Source organism: Urocampus carinirostris, chromosome 9, assembly GCF_059441175.1.
Source record: "Urocampus carinirostris isolate Australia breed hairy pipefish chromosome 9, RoL_Ucar_1.0, whole genome shotgun sequence".
NCBI classification, from domain to species: domain Eukaryota; kingdom Metazoa; phylum Chordata; class Actinopteri; order Syngnathiformes; family Syngnathidae; genus Urocampus; species Urocampus carinirostris.
Window position 1 is genome coordinate 41,109,334 of NC_142357.1, and position 19,498 is coordinate 41,128,831.

General features: G+C 43.3%; 1 protein-coding gene across 2 annotated transcripts in view; it reads right to left on the reverse strand.

Annotated features, from left to right (window-relative positions):
• LOC148360312 (bifunctional heparan sulfate N-deacetylase/N-sulfotransferase 1-like) overlaps positions 1-19,498 on the reverse strand; it is a 127,198-nt gene that overhangs the window by 12,727 nt on the left and 94,973 nt on the right. For both annotated transcript variants that reach the window (XR_015851308.1, XM_088343892.1), the window contains exons 8-11: positions 16,102-16,230; positions 8,383-8,565; positions 6,298-6,394; positions 5,883-6,006 (exon numbers count right to left, since the gene is read on the reverse strand). Coding sequence is in view for 1 of the 2 variants with exons in the window: in XM_088343892.1 (XP_088200018.1) it covers positions 5,883-6,006; positions 6,298-6,394; positions 8,383-8,565; positions 16,102-16,230 (533 nt within the window). In the remaining variant the exon portion in view is untranslated. The remainder of the gene's footprint in view (positions 1-5,882; positions 6,007-6,297; positions 6,395-8,382; positions 8,566-16,101; positions 16,231-19,498) is intronic.

Genomic DNA, 19,498 nt, shown 5'->3' on the forward strand with positions numbered 1-19,498 from the left:
GTGTTGATCAAAGTAGGTTGAAGTATCGAAAACGGTGAAAAGAAATTCGCTTAAAATTGCAGTGTAGCCAATCCTTCAGATATAATTATCAAAAAATATATGTGTTGCTCCCAAAAGGAAAGACGAGTTTGAGAAGAATAAACTTCAGTTATCGCTGGTTAAAAAAAAAAGGTCGAATAAAAAAACAACAACAACGGATTTTTTTCCGCACCCCAGCAGAACCTTTCAAGCAGCCGAGATTCAGCCGATTGGCCAGAACCCCTTGACTTGAGATCTCCAATGCCGATTTTGTAGCGTCTTTCACTGTACTGTGACTGGACACCCGCTCTGCATTTCTTCTACATCTTGCTGAGAAGAGTGTGTTTCGCTCTGTTTGTCATGCCGCTGAAACCATGCATATCTCTCTCTCTCTCTCTCTCGCTCTCTTTCTCTCAGGAGGCAAGGTTTTTAATCAAAGTGCGCCCAAAAAGTAAAACAAAACCATTAATTAAAAAAATTAAATTAAAAAAAAGTACTGGGATTATTTTTTTTCTCTCATTCCCTTTTTTTTCCTTTCTCTTGTTCTTTCTTTCTCTCCCTCTCATTCTCACTCTTTTCTCCCCTTTTTCTTCCCCTCCCTCCCTCTCTCTTTCTTGCTCTCTCTCACTCCCTCTCTCTCTCACTTTCTCTCAGTAGGCATTTTTTTTCAATCAGAATGCGCCCCAAAAAAACAAAAACATTGATTAATTTTAAAAAAGTACTGTGATTCAATTTTTTTTCTTATTCTCTTTTTTTCCTTTTCTCTTGTTCTTTCCTTCTCTCCCTCTCATTCTCACACTTTTCTTCCCTCTTTCCTACCTTCCTTCTCTCCTATCTCACCTTCTTTCCTTCTCTCTCCCCTTTATGCCTTCTCCCTTTCCCTTTCCTTCCCCAATCGTCCTTTTTCTTCCCCCTCTCTCCTCCCTCATTCTTTCCTTCTGTAGCTCTCTTTCCCCCGCTCCCTCTCATTCTCACTCTTTTCTTCCCTCTCTCCTACCTTCCTTCTTTCCTATCTCACCTTCTTTTCTTCTCTCCCTCTCTCTCTCTCTCTCTCCCTCTCTCCTTCATGCCTTCTCCCTTTCCTCCTTTCCTTCCCCAATAGTCCTTTTTCTTCCCCCTCTCTCCCTCTCTCTTATTCTTTCCTTCTGTACCTCTCGCCTTCATGCCTTCTCCCTTTCCTCCTTTCCCTCTTTCATTTCCTTCCCCAATTGTCCTTTTTCTTCCCCCTCTCTCCCTCTCCCTCATTCTTTCCTTCTGTAGCTCTCTTTCCCTCTCTCCCTCTCATTCTCACTCTTTTCTTCCCTCTTTCCTACCTTTCTTCTCTCCTATCTCACCTTCTTTTCTTCTCTCCCTGTCTCTCTCCTTCATACCTTCTCCCTTTCCTCCCCCAATGGTCCTTTTTCTTCCCCATCTCTCCCTCTCTCATTCTTTCCTTCTGTACCTCTCTTTCCCTCTCGCCTTCATGCCATCTCCCTTTCCTCCTTTCCCTCTCTCCTTTTCTTCCCCAATCGTCCTTTTTCTTCCCCCTCTCTCCCCCATTCTTTCTTTCTGTACCTCTTTCCCTCTCTCCTTTATGCCTTCTCCCTTTCCTCCTTTCCTTCTCCCCCTTCCCTTCCCCAATTGTCCTTTTTCTTCCCCCTCTCTCCTTCATTCTTTCCTTCTGTACCTCTTTCCCTCTGATATACATTCCCTTTCTCATTCTTTCCCTCTCATATACATTCCCTCTCTCATTCTTCCCCATCTCTCCCTCTCGCGTATTCTTTCCTTCTGTACCTCTTTCCCTCTCTCCTTCTTTACCTCCCATATACATTCCCTCTCTCATTCTTTCCCTCTCTCATTCTTTCCCTCTCCCTTTCCTCCTTTCCTTCTCCCCCTTCCCTTCCCCAATTGTCCTTTTTCTTCCCCCTCTCTCCCTCATTCTTTCCTTCTGTACCTCTTTCCCTCTCATATACATTCCCTCTCTCATTCTTTCCCTCTCATATACATTCCCTCTCTCATTCTTCCCCATCTCTCCCTCTCGCGTATTCTTTCCTTCTGTACCTCTTTCCCTCTCTCCTTCTTTACCTCCCATATACATTCCCTCTCTCATTCTTTCCCTCTCTCATTCTTTCCCTCTCCCTTTCCTCCTTTCCTTCTCCCCCTTCCCTTCCCCAATTGTCCTTTTTCTTCCCCCTCTCTCCCTCATTCTTTCCTTCTGTACCTCTTTCCCTCTCATATATTCCCTCTCTCATTCTTTCCCTCTCATATACATTCCCTCTCTCATTCTTCCCCATCTCTCCCTCTCGTGTATTCTTTCCTTCTGTACCTCTTTCCCTCTCTCCTTCTTTACCTCCCATATACATTCCCTCTCTCATTCTTTCCCTCTCTCATTCTTTCCCTCTCCCTTTCCTCCTTTCTTTCTCCCCCTTCCCTTCCCCAATTGTCCTTTTTCTTCCCCCTCTCTCCCTCATTCTTTCCTTCTGTACCTCTTTCCCTCTCATATACATTCCCTCTCTCATTCTTTCCCTCTCATATACATTCCCTCTCTCATTCTTCCCCATCTCTCCCTCTCGCGTGTTCTTTCCTTCTGTACCTCTTTCCCTCTCTCCTTCTTTACCTCCCATATACATTCCCTCTCTCATTCTTTCCCTTTCTCATTCTTTCCCTCTCCCTTTCCCCCTTTCCCTCTTTCCTTTCCTTCCCCAATCGTCCTTTTTCTTCCCCCCCTCTCCCTCATTCTTTCTTTCTGTTCCTCTCTTTCCCTCTCCCCTTCATGCCTTCTCACTTTCCTCCTTTCTTTCTCTCCTTTCCTTTCCCAATCGTCCTTTTTCTACCCCCTCTCTCCCTCATTCTTTCCTTCTGTAGCTCTTTCCCTCTCTCCTTCTTTCCCTCTCTCCTTTCTCTCTCATATACATTCCCTCTCTTTCTCCCTCTCGTGTATTCTTTCCTTCTGTACTTCTTTCCCTCTCTCCTTCCTTCCCTCTGATATACATTCCCTCTTTCATTCTTTCCCTCTCTCTTTCTTTCCCTGTGGCATTCTTTCCCTCTCCGCTTTCCCTGAAGTACACTACGTTGTACTCAATGACAATAAAAACGATACTCTTGGGCTGACTGGAGCGCTCCAGATCAAGAATCTCTCTGCAAATCTCTCCTTGATGCGGAAAATGAAATGCTGCGTCTTATCCTTTCAAATCGAGTGGACGGACGTAAATAGCAATTAGCTCGGGGGTGTCGTTCCTTAATGAGTGTGATTTTTTTTGCCATTCTCCCCGGTAGAAATTTACATTTCTAATGCGCCGTTTGCATGGAAATGCCTTCTGAGGCATTAATCCCTTGTTTTGCATATATATATATTTCCACGCAGTGGAGATGATCCATTCTCACAGAACGGCCATCCTGCTGTCTTTGCAATTAATTCCGACTGGATATGTTTTTAAACAGCGGGTCGCAATCAAAATCTCATTTGTGACGGAGCAGATTCTGAAGGTTACGTCCGGTATTAAAATATTTCAAAAGAACCTTTCGAAGAACTATTCGTTTTCCCCCCTGCATTCTTTAAAATAACCCAATTTGGGTAAACAATCCACTATTTGGGTTGAATATACTAAAAATTGGGTTTAATTCAGCAAATAAATAAATGTTGCATAAAATAATATTTTAAAATGACCTGTTATGGTGTTTGTTTGAAATGGAGTAATTTAGGTGCTGAAGGATTGTATACATGCGACTATAAAGGATTTTATACGATTGAATACAAGTTACATTTATGAAATGAAATGATCTGCATTTGTATAGCGCTTTTCAAGTCAATGACTTTCCAAAGCGCTTTACAGTGTGCTTCACATTTCCCAATAGCGGCCTTGCAGCCATGTAAGGCGCTAACCTGCTTATTGGGGGTATTAGGGGTTCAGTGTCTTACCCAAGGACACTTCGACATGTAACACGGACGAGCAGGGATTCGAACTGGGATCCCTTGATCCCAAGACGAGCGCTCTACCTCCTGAGCCACTGCCGCCCCATCTATCTAGACGTCTATCTATCTAGACGTCTATCTATTTTTCTAGACATCTATCTATCTATCTATAGATAGAAATGAAATAATCTGCATTTCTATAGCGCTTTTCAAGTCAATGACTTCCCAAAGCGCTTTACAGTGTGCTTCACATTTCCCAATAGCGGCTGTGATCTGTGCAGCCATGTAAGGCGCTAACCTGCTTATTGGGGGAATTGGGGGTTCAGTGTCTTACCCAAGGACACTTCCACATGTAACACGGATGAGCCGGGATTCGAACTGGGATCCCTTGATCCCAAGACGAGCACTCTACCTCCTGAGCTACAATGCAAGATATTCACTGACTGGGCTGTAGTTCAATGACTGGTCAAGCTGTTCCGAATGCGGTTTTGTCTAGTTCTGTTGATAACAGGACTCTGACGCAGGACAGCAGGCATTGTTTTGAGAACAAGGCCCTGATGACATAAAAACGCTCGGTGTTTTTTTGAGTTTTCCAGACATTGCGGCTAGGTCGTGGAGCCCACGTTGGGCTTCCTTGGCACGCCCATGGGAGGAGCCGGCACACCATCACACGAGGAGAAGATGGCCAATAAGAGAAAGCGAAAGGACCTGAGAAAAAGGCTTCCCAGAGACTCAAACGTCACTAATTCGGCCATTTTCGATGGAGTACACTTAGCTAAATTGTTAATGAAATTACTACTGCATGGTTTGTTACACAGGGTTTGAACTGTTGGAGATTTTCGGAGACTACAGCATACACATGGTTTAAAATGTTTAAGTAAGTGTTTAAAAGTTCAGAATATTTTTTGAAGCATTAGCGTTAACAATCAAAGTTAAACCAATTAATTTCAGAAGGCTGACGCGCCAGAAGCTAAGAGTACAATTCAGGTCACTATGTCCGTGTACTAGAAGTACAGCTATGATTCAGTTTACTTCACCTTCATTCGGTATTATTTTTTAATTTCATTTTTCGTTTATTTATTTTTATTTTTTTTAAAGCATCTGTGTGGGAGGTTAACTCCCAAAGGGAAGGAAGGTTGTGGAATGTGTGGAATGCCGGGGTGGACGACCTTCACGAGATCTTAACTTTATTTGAAAACACTCTAAAGGCCAATGTTGAACATCTGGAACTTTGAACGTGTCCCAAATGCAACTAAGAACGTTCCCTTTTTGCCATTCTCCAATCACACAGTTTGGTCTAGATCAGGGGATGGTGTCATAAGAGACGGCTCAGCTAAAAAGTCTCTGTAGTGCGAAGTGGAAGGAGAAGAGGACGACGAGGTGAGCGGAGAAGATGAGGTAAAATTTTGGACTATTTGATAAAGTTTCAGGAGCGAGCAGAGAGAGTGGGAAAGGTGAGATGGCACAACATTCATTTGGACAGGTAACTTAAAATTAGTTTTACCTGGTTATATCAGTATCAGAAATTATTTTCCCCCCATTTTATTAACACTCCACTTATTGAAACATAAATATTTTGTTTGTTTGTTGTACATGATTCAATTGTTTGTTTGTTTGTACATGATTCAGATTGAATCGTTTCTTGTACATGATTCAATTGTTTGTTTGTACATGATTCAAATTGAATCGTTTCTCCGGCGCCGTCACGAATGGCAGCCACTCCAGCAGCTCCCGTGTTATTTTCGATTGTTCTCAGTTATTTTCGATTGTTCTCAGCTTAGGGATGCTGCTGGAAAAGTGAATTTCCCTTCGGGGATGAATAAAGTATCTATCTATCTATCTATCTATCTATCTATATCTGCTCTCTGTGTATATTTTGGGGCGACGCCCAACGACGGTCTCCCCAAAATAAACACCCCTTGGAATTCTAAAATATTGTATTTAATCCCCCAAAAGGGTTAAACTCTCTTACCAATCGATGCCTCTGTGATAGTTGTGTCCGTTGAAGAACTGGATCTCCTCGAAGGTCTCTTTACTGGGATAGTTACTGGTGAGGTCCGGGTGCATGCTGAGGAACAGGTAGAGCGCCGTCGTACCTGAAGGAACAAAATAAGACACGGAGTGGATTCGACAGCGGGGAGGAAATCAAGAGCGAGGGAAGAGGATTAAGCCGGCCCAAATCCTATTACTTTGTACCTCGTACAGTCAAGACCGACACTCGAGTAATGGAAACGGCAGAGCGCAACAGTAACACCTCAATAACAAAGCGGCGCCGGCGGAAGAAGCCCTATCTGATTTCCCGAGAGCCCACGGGATGCTTATAGGGATAACGGAGACGCGTGCTTTTCGCGACGGCCTGTAGGGGGGGACGGAGTTGAGTATCTCACCGGTCTTTTGAGGGCCGATGACCAGGAGCTTGGGGAAGCGGTCGCAGGTTTTTTCTTTGGACCAGATGTCTTTGTGTCTTTTGTCCTCGCATGGATCCTGGAATAGATACACAGAAGTTAAATACAAACACAGAAATAGAAATATGGACTGTAAATATAAAATATGAATCTAAAGAAAATAACACGATGGCTGAACATATACATGCAGTAGATGAATCAAGGCAGACATGGATGGAGGTAGATTTGATAGGACATAGAGAAGTACAAAGAGAGAGAGAGACAAATGGAGACAGATGGATATAAATATGGATAAAGGTTGAAAGAAATGGATATGGATATTACTATAGAGTAATAGAGAAGCCTAGAGACAAAGAAAGAGATAGATAGAGAGACAGCTAGAGAGAAAAAGAGACAGAGACATAGAGACATAGACATAGACACAGAGAGACAGCAAGAGAAAAAAAGAGACAGAGAAACAGAGACATAGACATAGACACAGAGAGACACAGACACAGAGAGACAGAGAAACAGAGAGAGAAAAAGAGAGAGAGAGAGGGAGAGAGAAAGAGAGAGCGAGAGCAAGGTGGTGAGGTAAGATAGAAAGAGAGGGAGAAAGAGTAATGCAGAGATAAAAGAGCAATAGAAAAAAGCTACAATGGGAGGAATAGAAAGACGAACAGGGGGAGAGAGAGACATAAGCTACAAAGAGAAAGAATTATACAATGATTTAAAGCTAGAAATAGAGCTAATAGAGTGGGTGAGAGCGGAGATAGAAATAAATGAAGAAAGAGTGCGAAAGAGATAAATATGGAGAGAGATAGAAAGATGAAAAGGGAGGAGATAGAAAAAAGATTGAGAGAGAGAGAGAGAACGCTATCAAGACAAAGAAAGAGTTATGCATTGAGGAAATAGAAAGAGACTCAAAAAGGCGGAGAGTGAATGGAGATAGAAAAAGATGAAAAGATGGACAGGAGATATAGATTGAGATCAAGCAAAGATAGGAAGAGAGCGAGAGCTAGAAAACTATAAAGCTAGAGAGCGAGAGATACAGTCAGACAGAGTCAGACAGAGTCAGACAGAGAGACAGAGAGAGAGAGAGCTAGAGCGAGAGAGTGAGTGCCAGAGCTAGAGAGCTATAAAGCTATAGAGCTAGAGAGCGAGAGACAGTCAGACAGACAGACAGAGAGAGAGACAGAGAGAGAGACAGACAGAGAGAGAGCGCTTTAAAGCTAGAGAGCTATAAAGCTAGAGCTATAAAGCTAGAGAGCGAGAAAGACAGAGACACAGAGAGACACAGAGAGACAGACAGAGAGACAGAGAGAGAGCTAGAGCATGAGAGTGAGTGACAGAGCTAGAGAGCTATAAAGCTAGAGAGCGAGAGACAGTCGGACAGAGAGAGGGAGAGAGTGACAGAGCTAGAGAGCTATAAAGCTAGAGAGCGAGAGACAGTCAGACAGAGAGAGGGAGAGAGTGACAGAGCTAGAGAGCAAGAAAGACAGACAGACAGAGACACAGAGACAAAGAGAGAGAGAGACAGGCAGAGACAGACAGAGAGACAGACAGAGAGACAGACAGGGACAGACATAGACAGACAGACGGACAGAGACATACACAGAGACAGAGAGAGAGAGAGAGAGAGAGAGAGAGAGAGAGAGAGAAAGAGACAGAGAAGCATAGACAGACTTAGAGAAATAGACCAAAAGATAGGGATGGAAAGATAGAGTTGGAAATAGCAATAGATAGAGATGGAGTTGGAAATGGATATGAATAGATAGTGATGGTTATAGAGAGAGAGTGATAATAACAGAGAGATAATGGAGAGGGCTGGAGTGATGGAATGAGAGAGAAACTAGATCAAAAGATATAGAGATAAACAAAAACAGTGACTGAGGAATAAAAATGTCTAGAAAAAGAGGGGAAAGTTTGAATGAATGTCTTGCAACAATCAACATCCAATTTGTCCAGACCAAACTAAAGATTTGAGACAAAACTAGCTCTTATTCCCCTATAAGTAACATCTAACCAAGTGAAAGTAAAATATGGCCTCCTGAACATGACAATTCGGAGTTAGCACGCTGTTCTCACCTGCCAGAGTGGATTCCTCTCAGACGGGAAGAGGCTGAAGTATTTCTGGGCCAGCTGGACCGGAGGCAGGGTCTGCATCTTCAGATTGGTCCAGGTCTTCACGAACATCATTAAGCTCTTGAAGGTGTACAGGCCCAGACGGTCGTTCCCGTAGTTGGACAGATGGGTCATGAAGATGCTGATCTGTTAAGAGAGAAAATCAGTCAGGAAAGTGCAATCTACCGCCGATTGTGTCGGGCTGGGGCTAATCCTGTCTTAAGTTCAGCACAGGGTTTGTACATGACCAAATTCAAGCACTTTTCAAGCACTTTCAAAGCCAATTTTACAAATTCTCCAGTACCCCGCATCCAGGTCTCTTCGCCTAGAGAGAAAATCCGTCAGAAAAGTAGTTCCTAGAATACAATCTACGACCGGTTGTGTCAGGTTGGGACTAATCCTGTCTTAAATTCAGCACAGGGTTCACAGGATTTGTACATGACCAAATTCAAGCACTTTTTAAGCACTTTCAAAACCAATTTTACAATTTCTCCAGGACCCAGCATTCAGGTCTCTTCACCTAGAGAGAAAATCGGTCAGAAAAGTAGTTCCTAGAATAAATCTAAGACCGATTGTGTCAGGATGGGACTATTCCTGTCTTAAGTTCAGCACAGGGTTTGTACATGACCAAATTCAAGCACTTTTCAAGCACTTTCAAAGCCAATTTTACAAATTCTCCAGTACCCCGCATCCAGGTCTCTTCACCTAGAGAGAAAATCTGTCCGATTGTGTCAGGCTGTGACTAATCCTGTCTTAAATTCAGCACAGGATTCAAAGGGTTTGAACATGACCAAATTCAAGCACCTTTTCAAAGCCAAATTTACAATTTCTCCATGCCCAGTATCCTAGTCTCTTCACCTGTCCTTTTAAAGGCGATGACGCGTCACATGACAACGCCATACAAACTTATACCAGCTGCCGTTAGTCAAATGCAATGGCAAAGTGACGCCATTGGAGCAGGTGAGTCGGCGTCATTTTTAAGCAGACCTCATTGTTTTCCCCCTTCATTTGATGTGTTGTTTATAGAGTCAGACTACTGAGGAATATAACAACAATTTCAAGCATTTACAGGCACTACTGTTCCTTTAACAAGAAAAAAATATACTTTATTTATTTTCTGTCATGTGTTTATTCTTTTTGAATATATCTTGTTTATGACTAGGTTGCTATTCACAATATTTTACCAATGTTTTGTTTTTTTTAATATAAAATTTTATAAAACCTCAAATTTTAAGGCACTTATTTAAATAAATAGTGTGTCTGACAAGGCGGAGACATTAAAACGTGTTGTGTCCAGGTACGGCAAACAAACACAGACCCTGAAAATATTTGTAACTGCTACAAACGCCACCACTGAAGCAAGCTATCACATTGCTCACTGCATGGCAAAGCACAGAAAAACATTTACTGATGGCGAATGTATTGAAAAAGCGTGTGTGCGTTTGAAGTTTTGATATTTTCTGCATTAAGATTTAATTGATGAATAGTATGATAGCTGTCCGTGTTACTTGTTTTTTTTTATTGTAGTTCATTGTTGATGAAGAATGTTTGATTCTGGTTGATTCTTGCGGTAAACAAAAATGAAGTCGTGGATGTCTACAGGCCTTTCCAAAGTTGGGTGCAGCAATGGAAAAACACATGGCCATCAGCCAAAATGGGCCAAATATAACACACAGAGCTAACAGGAGCTGAACCAGGCTAGCCGGCTGCTAAAAAGTATGACTGATCGGGGGCAAATCGAGAGGCTGGCTGGCCGACCAAAAAGCATGCAGTATGCAGCCAGGATAACAGGGAGCCAACAACGAAGTAACAATGAAATGAAACGATCTGCATTTCTATAGTGCTTTTCAAGTCAATGACTTCCCAAAGTGCTTTACAATGTGCTCCACATTTCCGAATAGCGGCCTTGCAGCCATGTAAGGTGCTAACCTGCTTATTGGGGGTATTAAGGGTTCAGTGTCTTACCCAAGGACACTTCGACATGTAACACGGACGAGCCGGGATTCGAACTGGGATCCCTTGATCCCAAGACGAGCGCTTTACCTCCTGAGCTACTGCCGCCCCAAACAACCCCCGCAACAAACAATAACCCAGCCGCTAATATAATAAATGATCACGGGAGGCTAGCCAGATGCTAAAGAGGGCTAACCGGGACCGATTGGTAAAAAAACGTGAGTCTTGCTGACCAAAAGCAGGCAGTAAGCAGCCAGGATAACCAGGAGCCAACAAAAACCACCCGGCAACCTGGACCAAACAAAACTGGAAGCCTTCGGGAGCTGGACAATATTACACGGATTGCAAGACACGGGGCGAAAAAAACGAAGGAACAGTTACAATCGCCTACCTAAAAGTGGCGAATGTAAAAAAGGAACACACGCTGTAGACGACGGCAGATAAAGTGACCTCATGCAGTCTTTGATGATTGAAGGATTTTATACATTTGACTCAAGTCTGCCTACACATGCTTGCTCACATTTATTTTTTAGTTTATTGATGAACAGGAATATTGGAAGATAAATTGGTCAGTTATACCATTTCAATGTATATCCATGTTGTATATTCGGATTGGTGTAAAATGGCAGCTCTGTTGCGGTGTTCTGGTTTGCCTGCGTCCTAGATGCATCATTTTTGCTGGGGACGCATAATCTCAAAGCAACCTTTTTGCCACAAAATTGTCATGATTACCCGATTACTTTTTTTTAACAAAGATTTACCGCACTCCAAACCTTTCGTCAGGCAGATCCGCCATCGTTGTTTTGGTCTCGCGGTTCGAGTTTTCGTCCGCACGCCCAACGAGATCTCGTTGTGTAGTGAAAGTAAGTCAGTCTTTTTTTAGAGAACCGGCTTTTCTGGCTCAACTCATTTAAAAGAGCCGGCTCTTAAACGGCTCACTTGCTTTGATGATTGATATTACGAATGATGTTGTATAAAGAAATGAAGAAGAAAAGGAAGTATAAAAGAAGAAAATGAAAAAGACAGGTTTGTGGTTATCCTTTTAATCAGTATATTACCAACAATAATTTGTGAGAAATGTCGTGAGAGTCTTTCAATGGTATGGGAAATACTATGCTGTGATTTGACAATCTGTGAGGTCCAATTGTTTATATAGAATAGAATAGAATCGAATCTACCTTTATTGTCATTGTTACAACAGGGGTTGAATATATTGTGACAACGAAATTGGACGTGGCACTCCAGGTCCACATTTTACAGTGAGGATAAAGAAAACAAAGAGATAAAGGAACAAAGAAGATGTTTGTACTGTCCTTGTTGCATAGGCTTTGTTTTCCTCCGGAGGGGGGTGTACGAGGGGGTGAGGGACAGACAGAGATGGCCGGATCCAACTAGATGTTTGATCTTACTGTACACACGGTCCAGTGTTTTTTCCCTAATTGCTCAGTCCACGTATTGAATAGATTTGGGAAGTACAGTCCTTAAACATGCCCGATTAAAGTCGCCGGCGACGATAAAAAAAAAGTACAATGTACGTTTAAACGCAATTCTACATCGGAGCGAACGGCTAAATAAAATTTGACGGGTTTTTTTTTTCAAACACCGTCACGCCATAACAGTTTCCTTGGAGATCAAATCAATTGCGGTCACTCCCACTCCTGGACGAGACATTACAAGGACACGGAATGGGATTCATTTAAAAATGAGGTATGGAAGGGGGAGCGCCAAACAGCTGGGAACTCGTAAAAATAGTCAGGCAGCAAATATGCAACTACAACGTTTTATTACGTTAGCGGAACGGGTGGCAACCCAACCCGCAAAAATTCTACGCGCCACCATTTGTCGAAACATGGCATTTGGATTAAGGTGGCATTTGGGAGTCAGATTTAAGAAGCTAAATGTCAGGCGGATTTTTGGCTGGACTCCCCTTCTTTTTCCAGTGTTTAGGCCGGGAGCGCAATGCCGTCTTTCTACCACTAAGGCCGGGAGCGCTGTTGCGCTTCTTTACCTCTCACGCAGGAAACAAGTACAATCAAGTCAAGTCATGTTCATTTGTTTGGCCCTTAATCACAAAGAGTCTCGAAGGGCTGCAGAGACTATTGCAAACTACAGACTATTATGACACCATCACCTGATACTGTCAACATAAAATCTAGGTCATTCATATGCTATAGAGTAGAAATGTGTTTTAAGCATAGATTTAAACCACAGGCGTCAAAGAGGCGGCCCGCGGGCCGGATCAGGCTTGCTAGGGGATTGGATCCGGCCCGCGAGACAACGGTCAGAGAAGCGCAAGAGAAAGAGAGCTGTAGGTTGAAATAGGTCCACTTGAAGCCTGGTGCCTCTAACAAACCATGCACTTGTATTTCTCTCTCTCTAATCTCTCTTTCTCTCTCTCTCTTCCTCCATTTTCCTCTCACTCTCTCTAACTCTCTCTTTCACTCTCTGTCTTTTTTTCTCCTTCTTTGTTCCTTTTTGTCTCTTTCTCTCTGTCTTATTACCGTCTTTTGCTCTCTCTTCATTTTTTCCTTTTCTTGCTCTCTCTCTCTTGGTTTCCCCCTCTGTCTTTCCCCTTTCTCTCCTTCTTTCCTCTTTTTCTCTCTTTCTATTTCTCTTTGGATTTCATTCTTTTTCTCTCACTATTTCTGTTTTTATCTCTTGTTTCTCACGCTCTCTCTCTCTCTCTCTCTCTCTCTAATCTCTCTTTCTCTCTCTCTCTTCCTCCATTTTCCTCTCACTCTCTCTAACTCTCTCTTTCACTCTCTGTCTTTTGCTCTCTCTTCATTTTTTCCTTTTCTTGCTCTCTCTCTCTTGGTTTCCCCCTCTGTCTTTCCCCTTTCTCTCCTCTTTTTCTCTCTTTCTATTTCTCTTTGGATTTCATTCTTTTTCTCTCACTATTTCTGTTTTTATCTCTCGCTCTCCCTCTGTCTCTCTCCCCCCCCTCTCCCCCCCCCCCCCTCTCTCTCTCTCTCTCTCTCTCTCTCTCTCTCTCTCTCTCTCTCTCTCTCTCTCTCTCTCTCTCTCTCTCTCTCTCTCTCTCTCTCTCTCTCTCTCTCTCTCTCTCTCTCTCTCTCTCTCTCTCTCTCTCTCTCTCTCTCTCTCTCTCTCTCTCTCTCTCTCTCTCGTTTTTGTCCCACCCTCTCTACCATTCTCTCCCTATCTTTCTATTATTTCTTTCTATCATTTTTTTCTTTCTCTCTAATCAACTAGTCCGGCCCCCGAGAGAATGTTTGTTTTATCGTGTGGCCCCCGAGCTTAAATAAGTTTGACACCCCTGATTGAAACATTTCCACTGAGGTTGAGATTCAATCAGTCAACTAATTGATTCGCCGACTCCTAAAGATGGAAACACACTAGACTTGGTTTTGACTCGAGGATTTTCAACCTCAAATGGTGTTACCGTGTACTACCGTTATTTCCGATCATTATTTAGTTACATTTGAGGTAAATGTTGTATTAAAAAAACTAAAGGATTCAGCAGACGCAATATTTGCATTGGCATAGTTTCAGAGCTCTCTGATCTTCTTTCAGGAGTAGTTGCGTCCTTTCCTTTATATAAGAATAAGAATAACGAATTCAAGGGTTTTTAAGACTTTTCAAGGATCCGGGGGAACTTGAGAATAACACAAAGTTACCAAATGTATGGCGGAAAAAATGAAATCAGTGTTGCGATAAGGGATTCGATTTTATAAATCGATAAAAAGCTCAGGGGGTAAAACGCTCGTCTTGGGATCAAGAGGTCGCGGGTTCGATTCCCTGGATCCTCCGTGTTATATGTCAAAGTGTCTTTGGGCAAGACACTAAATCCCTAATGCCCCCGGTAAGCAGGTAGTTGCCTTGCATGGCTGACGCCGCTATCGGTGTGCGAGTATGTGTGAATAGGTAAGTGTGAAGCACATTGTAAAGCGCTTTGGGAGGTCTTCATTAACTTGAAAAGCGCTAGAGAAATGCAGACTGCTTACCATACCAAAATGTTGAATGACACCTGAAATTGGGTTATAATGGCTACAACAACTCATCGATAAAACCGGTCATTAAAAACGTTGGCAACTAATTAGACTGTTACATTTTACATTTACAAAGCGTATCATTATTCGTAAACCTTAAAAACGATACAAACTATATTCACATAAAACTTGGTGGCCCTAGGATGCAATGTTATCCCCAATCCCATATTGCTGCACACTGGGACCAGCAGATTGTTGGAATAATGTACATAAATTATTCAACTTTACTATAATTTATGTGTATTATATGTTTGCTTGAAATATTGTGCTTAGGAAATAGGATGTTCTCACTAAAGTTTTCCACTGCACCCTAGAGAGAACTAACGGTATGAATCAGTTACAGATTTGACCGCAGGCCAAGGATCTTTCCTGAAGATAGCGTGAAGAGAGTTAATCAGTCACATTTCAAATAACAATTCTCTGTGTCTTTTTGTATGCAGGTTTTTGTTACAAGTGTTGGGTTGAACCTGACACAGATAACACTTGTTGTGGGCATTATGTGTGCTCTTCTGGCCCACCTGAACTGAAATGCAGTGTCGTGGCCGAAATCCATTATCCATGACCAAGTATTGAGAGCATAAGCCTGTAGAGCGCATTTTTCCCTAGTTGAGCTGCTAAAGCGTGCTATTGTGGCCTGCCAAGAAGGAATTGCGCTGCTTTGGTGGCGATCCATTATCCCTGGTTGACTATTGCTGAGAATAAGGGCTAAGAGAGCAAATATGTGTCATGCCAGCAGACCTTCTTTCCATTTTTTTGTGCCTAAAATGAACAACACCCGGGCAGCCGCAAACCATTATCCCTCATCAATAATCGCTAAGAGCAGGGCCGGGAATGCAAAGTTGTGTCGTGCGTGGCTGCTCTATTTTTGATTATTTCTGTTTAAAATATACAGCACATGTGAGGCCGTGCTCCGTTATCCCTAGTTGACTATTGCAGCCGGGGCTGATATGGTGCAGGTGAAAATGGGGGGTGCCTCTTTGAGGATTTTTGCAAGGGGTTCTGTGCTTATTAATAACCCCGACAAATGATCCATTAAAATCTATCCACCAAAGTGTTACTACTTGGTTAAAGATTCAGGTATTCCACGATCCATTATCCCTGATCTTATATTACCGTGAGAGGGGACCGGCAGAGTGCATTTTAGTCAGGCTTGGGGTCTCTTTTTACCGTTCCATCAAAAAGTGAGCTGCACTCAAGCGGTAACACTCCATTATCCCCGATGGAGAATGGCTGCGAGCAGAGACTGGCAGAGCGCACTATATTGGCGCACTATTTCTTTGCCTAAAAAGCATTCCTGCCTTAAAACGAAGCACACTCAAGAGGCTGTGATCCATTATCCCCAATCCCATATTGCTGCGCACTTGGACCAGCAGATAGCACTTGGTGTGGGCATTATGTGTGTTCTTCTGGCCCACCTAAACTGAAATGCAGGTTTGTGGCCGAAATCCATTATCCATGACCAACTATTGATGAGAGCATGAGCCTGTAGAGCGCATTTGTGGCCCTAGGATGCAATGTTATCCTACCATTATTCCCAGTTGTTTAAGAAAATGTTTCGAGAGAAAAGGGTAAAACACAGGTAACCTTTAGAATGGACACAAAAGCCAGAAAAATAAATCTGGCAACAAAGGCCGGGTGAGTCACCGCCGAGTCACCGCCGAGTCACCGCCTCGCCTCTTGTTTAAATATCAGCGAGTCGGACAAAGGCTTCTTTTGGACTCACCGGGTTGAGAAGGACGGTGAGGAAGAGTTCTCCGCCGTTGATCAGCTTGTCCAGCTCGTTGGGACTTCCCGGATAATCTTTGTAGAAGATGGTATGAGTGAAAAGGCCGCACGTCTGCCTGGGCAGCACCTGTGGGGACACCGACCCAGAGTCAATAATATGGAATAGAAAAGCGCCCTCACCCAAACCTTTGCTTTCACGGGGTACCTACTGCTATAGGCAAGTTCAATTTCAGGCCCTTTAAAACATTTTCAAAGCCTTTTTCAATGACTTTACCCAAAATTCAACACCAAGCAAAGATTTGTTTTTGTGGAGTATGGCTTGTGTCGGAGGTGGGTGCAGCAAAGGAACACATGGCCATCAGCAAAAATGGGGCAAAAATAATACACAGAGCTAACAGGAGCTAAACCAGGGTAGCCGGCTGCTAAAAAGTACTAACCGGGACTGATCCGGGGAAAAAAACGAGGTTCTGGACCACCAAAAAGCATGCAGTATGCAGCCAGAATAACAGGGAGCCAACAACAAAGTAACAACCACCGCAACAAACAATAACCCAGCCGTTAATATAAGAAATGATTACAGCAGGCTAGCCAGATGCTAAAGAGGGCTAACTGGGACCGATCGGTAAAAAAAACGGGAGTGTTGCTGACCAAAAGCAGGCAGTGAGCAGCCAGGATAACAGGGAGCCAACAACGAAGTAACAACCACCGCAACAAACAATAACCCAGCCGTTAATATAAGAAATGATCACGGCAGGCTAGCCAGATGCTAAAGAGGGCTAATCGGGACCGATCGGTACAAAAAAACGTGAGGCTTGCTGACCAAAAGCAGGCAGTAAGCAGCCAGGATAACCGGGAGCCAACAACGAAAAAAACAACTACCGCAACAAACAACCCAGTCGTTAATACAACAAATGATCACGGCAGGCTAGCCAGATGCTAAAGAGGGCTAACCGGGTCCGATCGGTAAAAAAAACCTGAGGCTTGCTGACCAAAAGCAGGCAGTAAGCAGCCAGGATAACCGGGAGCCAACAACAACAACCCGGCAACAAAAACAAAACCAGCATTACATATACTAAATCAAGGGTGGCGAACACTTGGCTCTAGAGCCGCATGGGGCTCTTGGCCAATAAGAATGCGACTCTTTGCCTCATCATATTTTCTATATACTGTGGCTCTTTGCCTTGTTTCAGGTTTACTTTTTTGTGTGTGTATTGAGGGTGGACACTTTCCTTGAAATCAACCCAAGAACAAAACTTTAATTAAAAGGAGAGGAGTGTGTTATGGGAAATAATATCTTTTTAATTGTGTATCTTGTCTGTCATGGCAGGTCAGTGCGTGGTGTGGCTCTTTGACTCTCACAGTTAAAAATTTCGGCTTTGTGTCAAACTTGTTTGCCACCCCTGTACTAAATGATCACGGCAGGCTAGCCGGCTACTAACCGGGCTAACCTGGACCAAAAAAAAAACAAAAAAAAAACTGGAAGTCTTTTGGAGCTGGACAAAATTACACGGATTGCAAGACACGGGGCGAAAAAAAACGAAGGAACAGTCACAATCACCTACCTAAAAAGGCGGCGGATGTAAAAAAGGAACACACGCTGTAGACGGCGGCAGATAAAGTGACCTCAAGCAGTCTTTGATGATCAAAGCATGCAACAAAGTTTCAATGTCTCCTCTTTGAAATCTCTGTTCTACAATTGACGGTTATTTTTCATTATCATATTATCGTAAGTTTTTGGTGATGTCACTCCTCTATGACCCAAACTGGTCAACTTTGAGACAAAATTTCTCGAGTTTGAAGGATTTCATACATTTGACTCTAAAGGATTTTGTACGATCAAATACAAATGACATTTAAATGCAAAAGATATTCACTGGCTGAGCTGTGGGGCGAGGTCAATGCAACCTTGTGAAGAATGATGTTTACAGAAACAACGGGCAACTGGGACAAGGGTTGATATGATAATCAGCACTTCCCGGCTCAAGAGGGGCCCTGGTGACGCAGAGACGCTCGGGGTCTAAACATCGAGGCGAGGGGGCTTTCCTGGCACGCCCATGAGAGGAGCCGGCACACCGAGAGGGTTGACAGAGACTCAAGCGACACTAATTCGGCTAATTCGATGGAGTTCACTTAGTCAAATTATTTAGGAAATTAAATCTGCCCCCGTGTGGAAATGCCGGTCTCTTGTCCATCTTTTCCTTCAAGAAATGAGCACGCATTGTTAGGTGAATGCGGGTTGTGTTTGGATAATGGAGTCAGATAACTCATTCGAACAATTTGCTAAACGCTACATTTGAATATTCAATTCCTAACAAGTTCCAGTGTGAAGCGTCGAGGGGACTGAATATCAACGGTGGCCAAGCGGGGGACAGAATAGTCCAATCAGACTATCTCAAGGACGAGGGAGGACGGCGCAGAGAATGCCAAGAACTACAAAGAAACCCAATCCTTCCCCGTCGGCGGTGAAGGTCACCCGGAGGAGAAAGGGAGATAAGATTATTTTTCTGTTCCCTTTCAACGTTTTTAGTGTAATTTATTCGGCTCCGGTGCTCCTTGAACTCCGTAAAAGAAAAGCATACTCACGTTCCAACCAGGAGGCAAGCATGATGTTCTCGGAGATTTTAGCATTAGTAGCTACAGTAGCAGCCAGGTCCGCACTTCTAGGATTAGCATGACTAGTTAAGGTTATTTAAACTGGCATTAGCTGCTAAACTATTTAGCATTCATTTCTAGAGTGATGCTAACGGTTAAAGCCAATCTATTCAACAAAGTGACACTACTGTAATGCATTGTGGGTATAAGATACAGGTATTCCACAAATCCATTATCCCCGATCTTATATTGCCGTGAGAGGAGCGCGTTTTAGTCGGGCTTGGGGTCTCTTTTTACCGTTCCGTCAAAAAATGAACTGTTCTCAAGCTGTAACAATCCATTATCCCCGATGGAGAATGGCTGCAAGCAGAGACTGGCAGAACGCACTTTATTGGCAGCCCTTTCTTTGCCTTAAAATGAAGCGCACTCAAGTGGCTGTGATCCATTATCCCCAATCCCATATTGCTGCACACTTGGACTAGCAGACAGCACTTGATGTGGGCATTATGCATGCTCTTCTGGCCCCCACCTGAACTGAAATGCAGGGTTATGGCCGAAATCCATTATCCATGACCAACTATTGATGAGAGCATAAGCCTGTAGAGCACATTTTTCCCTAGTTGAGCTGCTAAAGCGTGCTATTGTGGCCTGCCAAGAAGGAACTGCGCTGCTTTGGTCGTGATCCATTATCCCTAGTTGACTATTGCTGATATAAGGGCTAAGAGAGCAGGTGTTGTGCCTAAAATGAACAAAACCGGGCAGCCGCAAACCATTATCCCTCATCAACAATTGCTAAGAGCAGG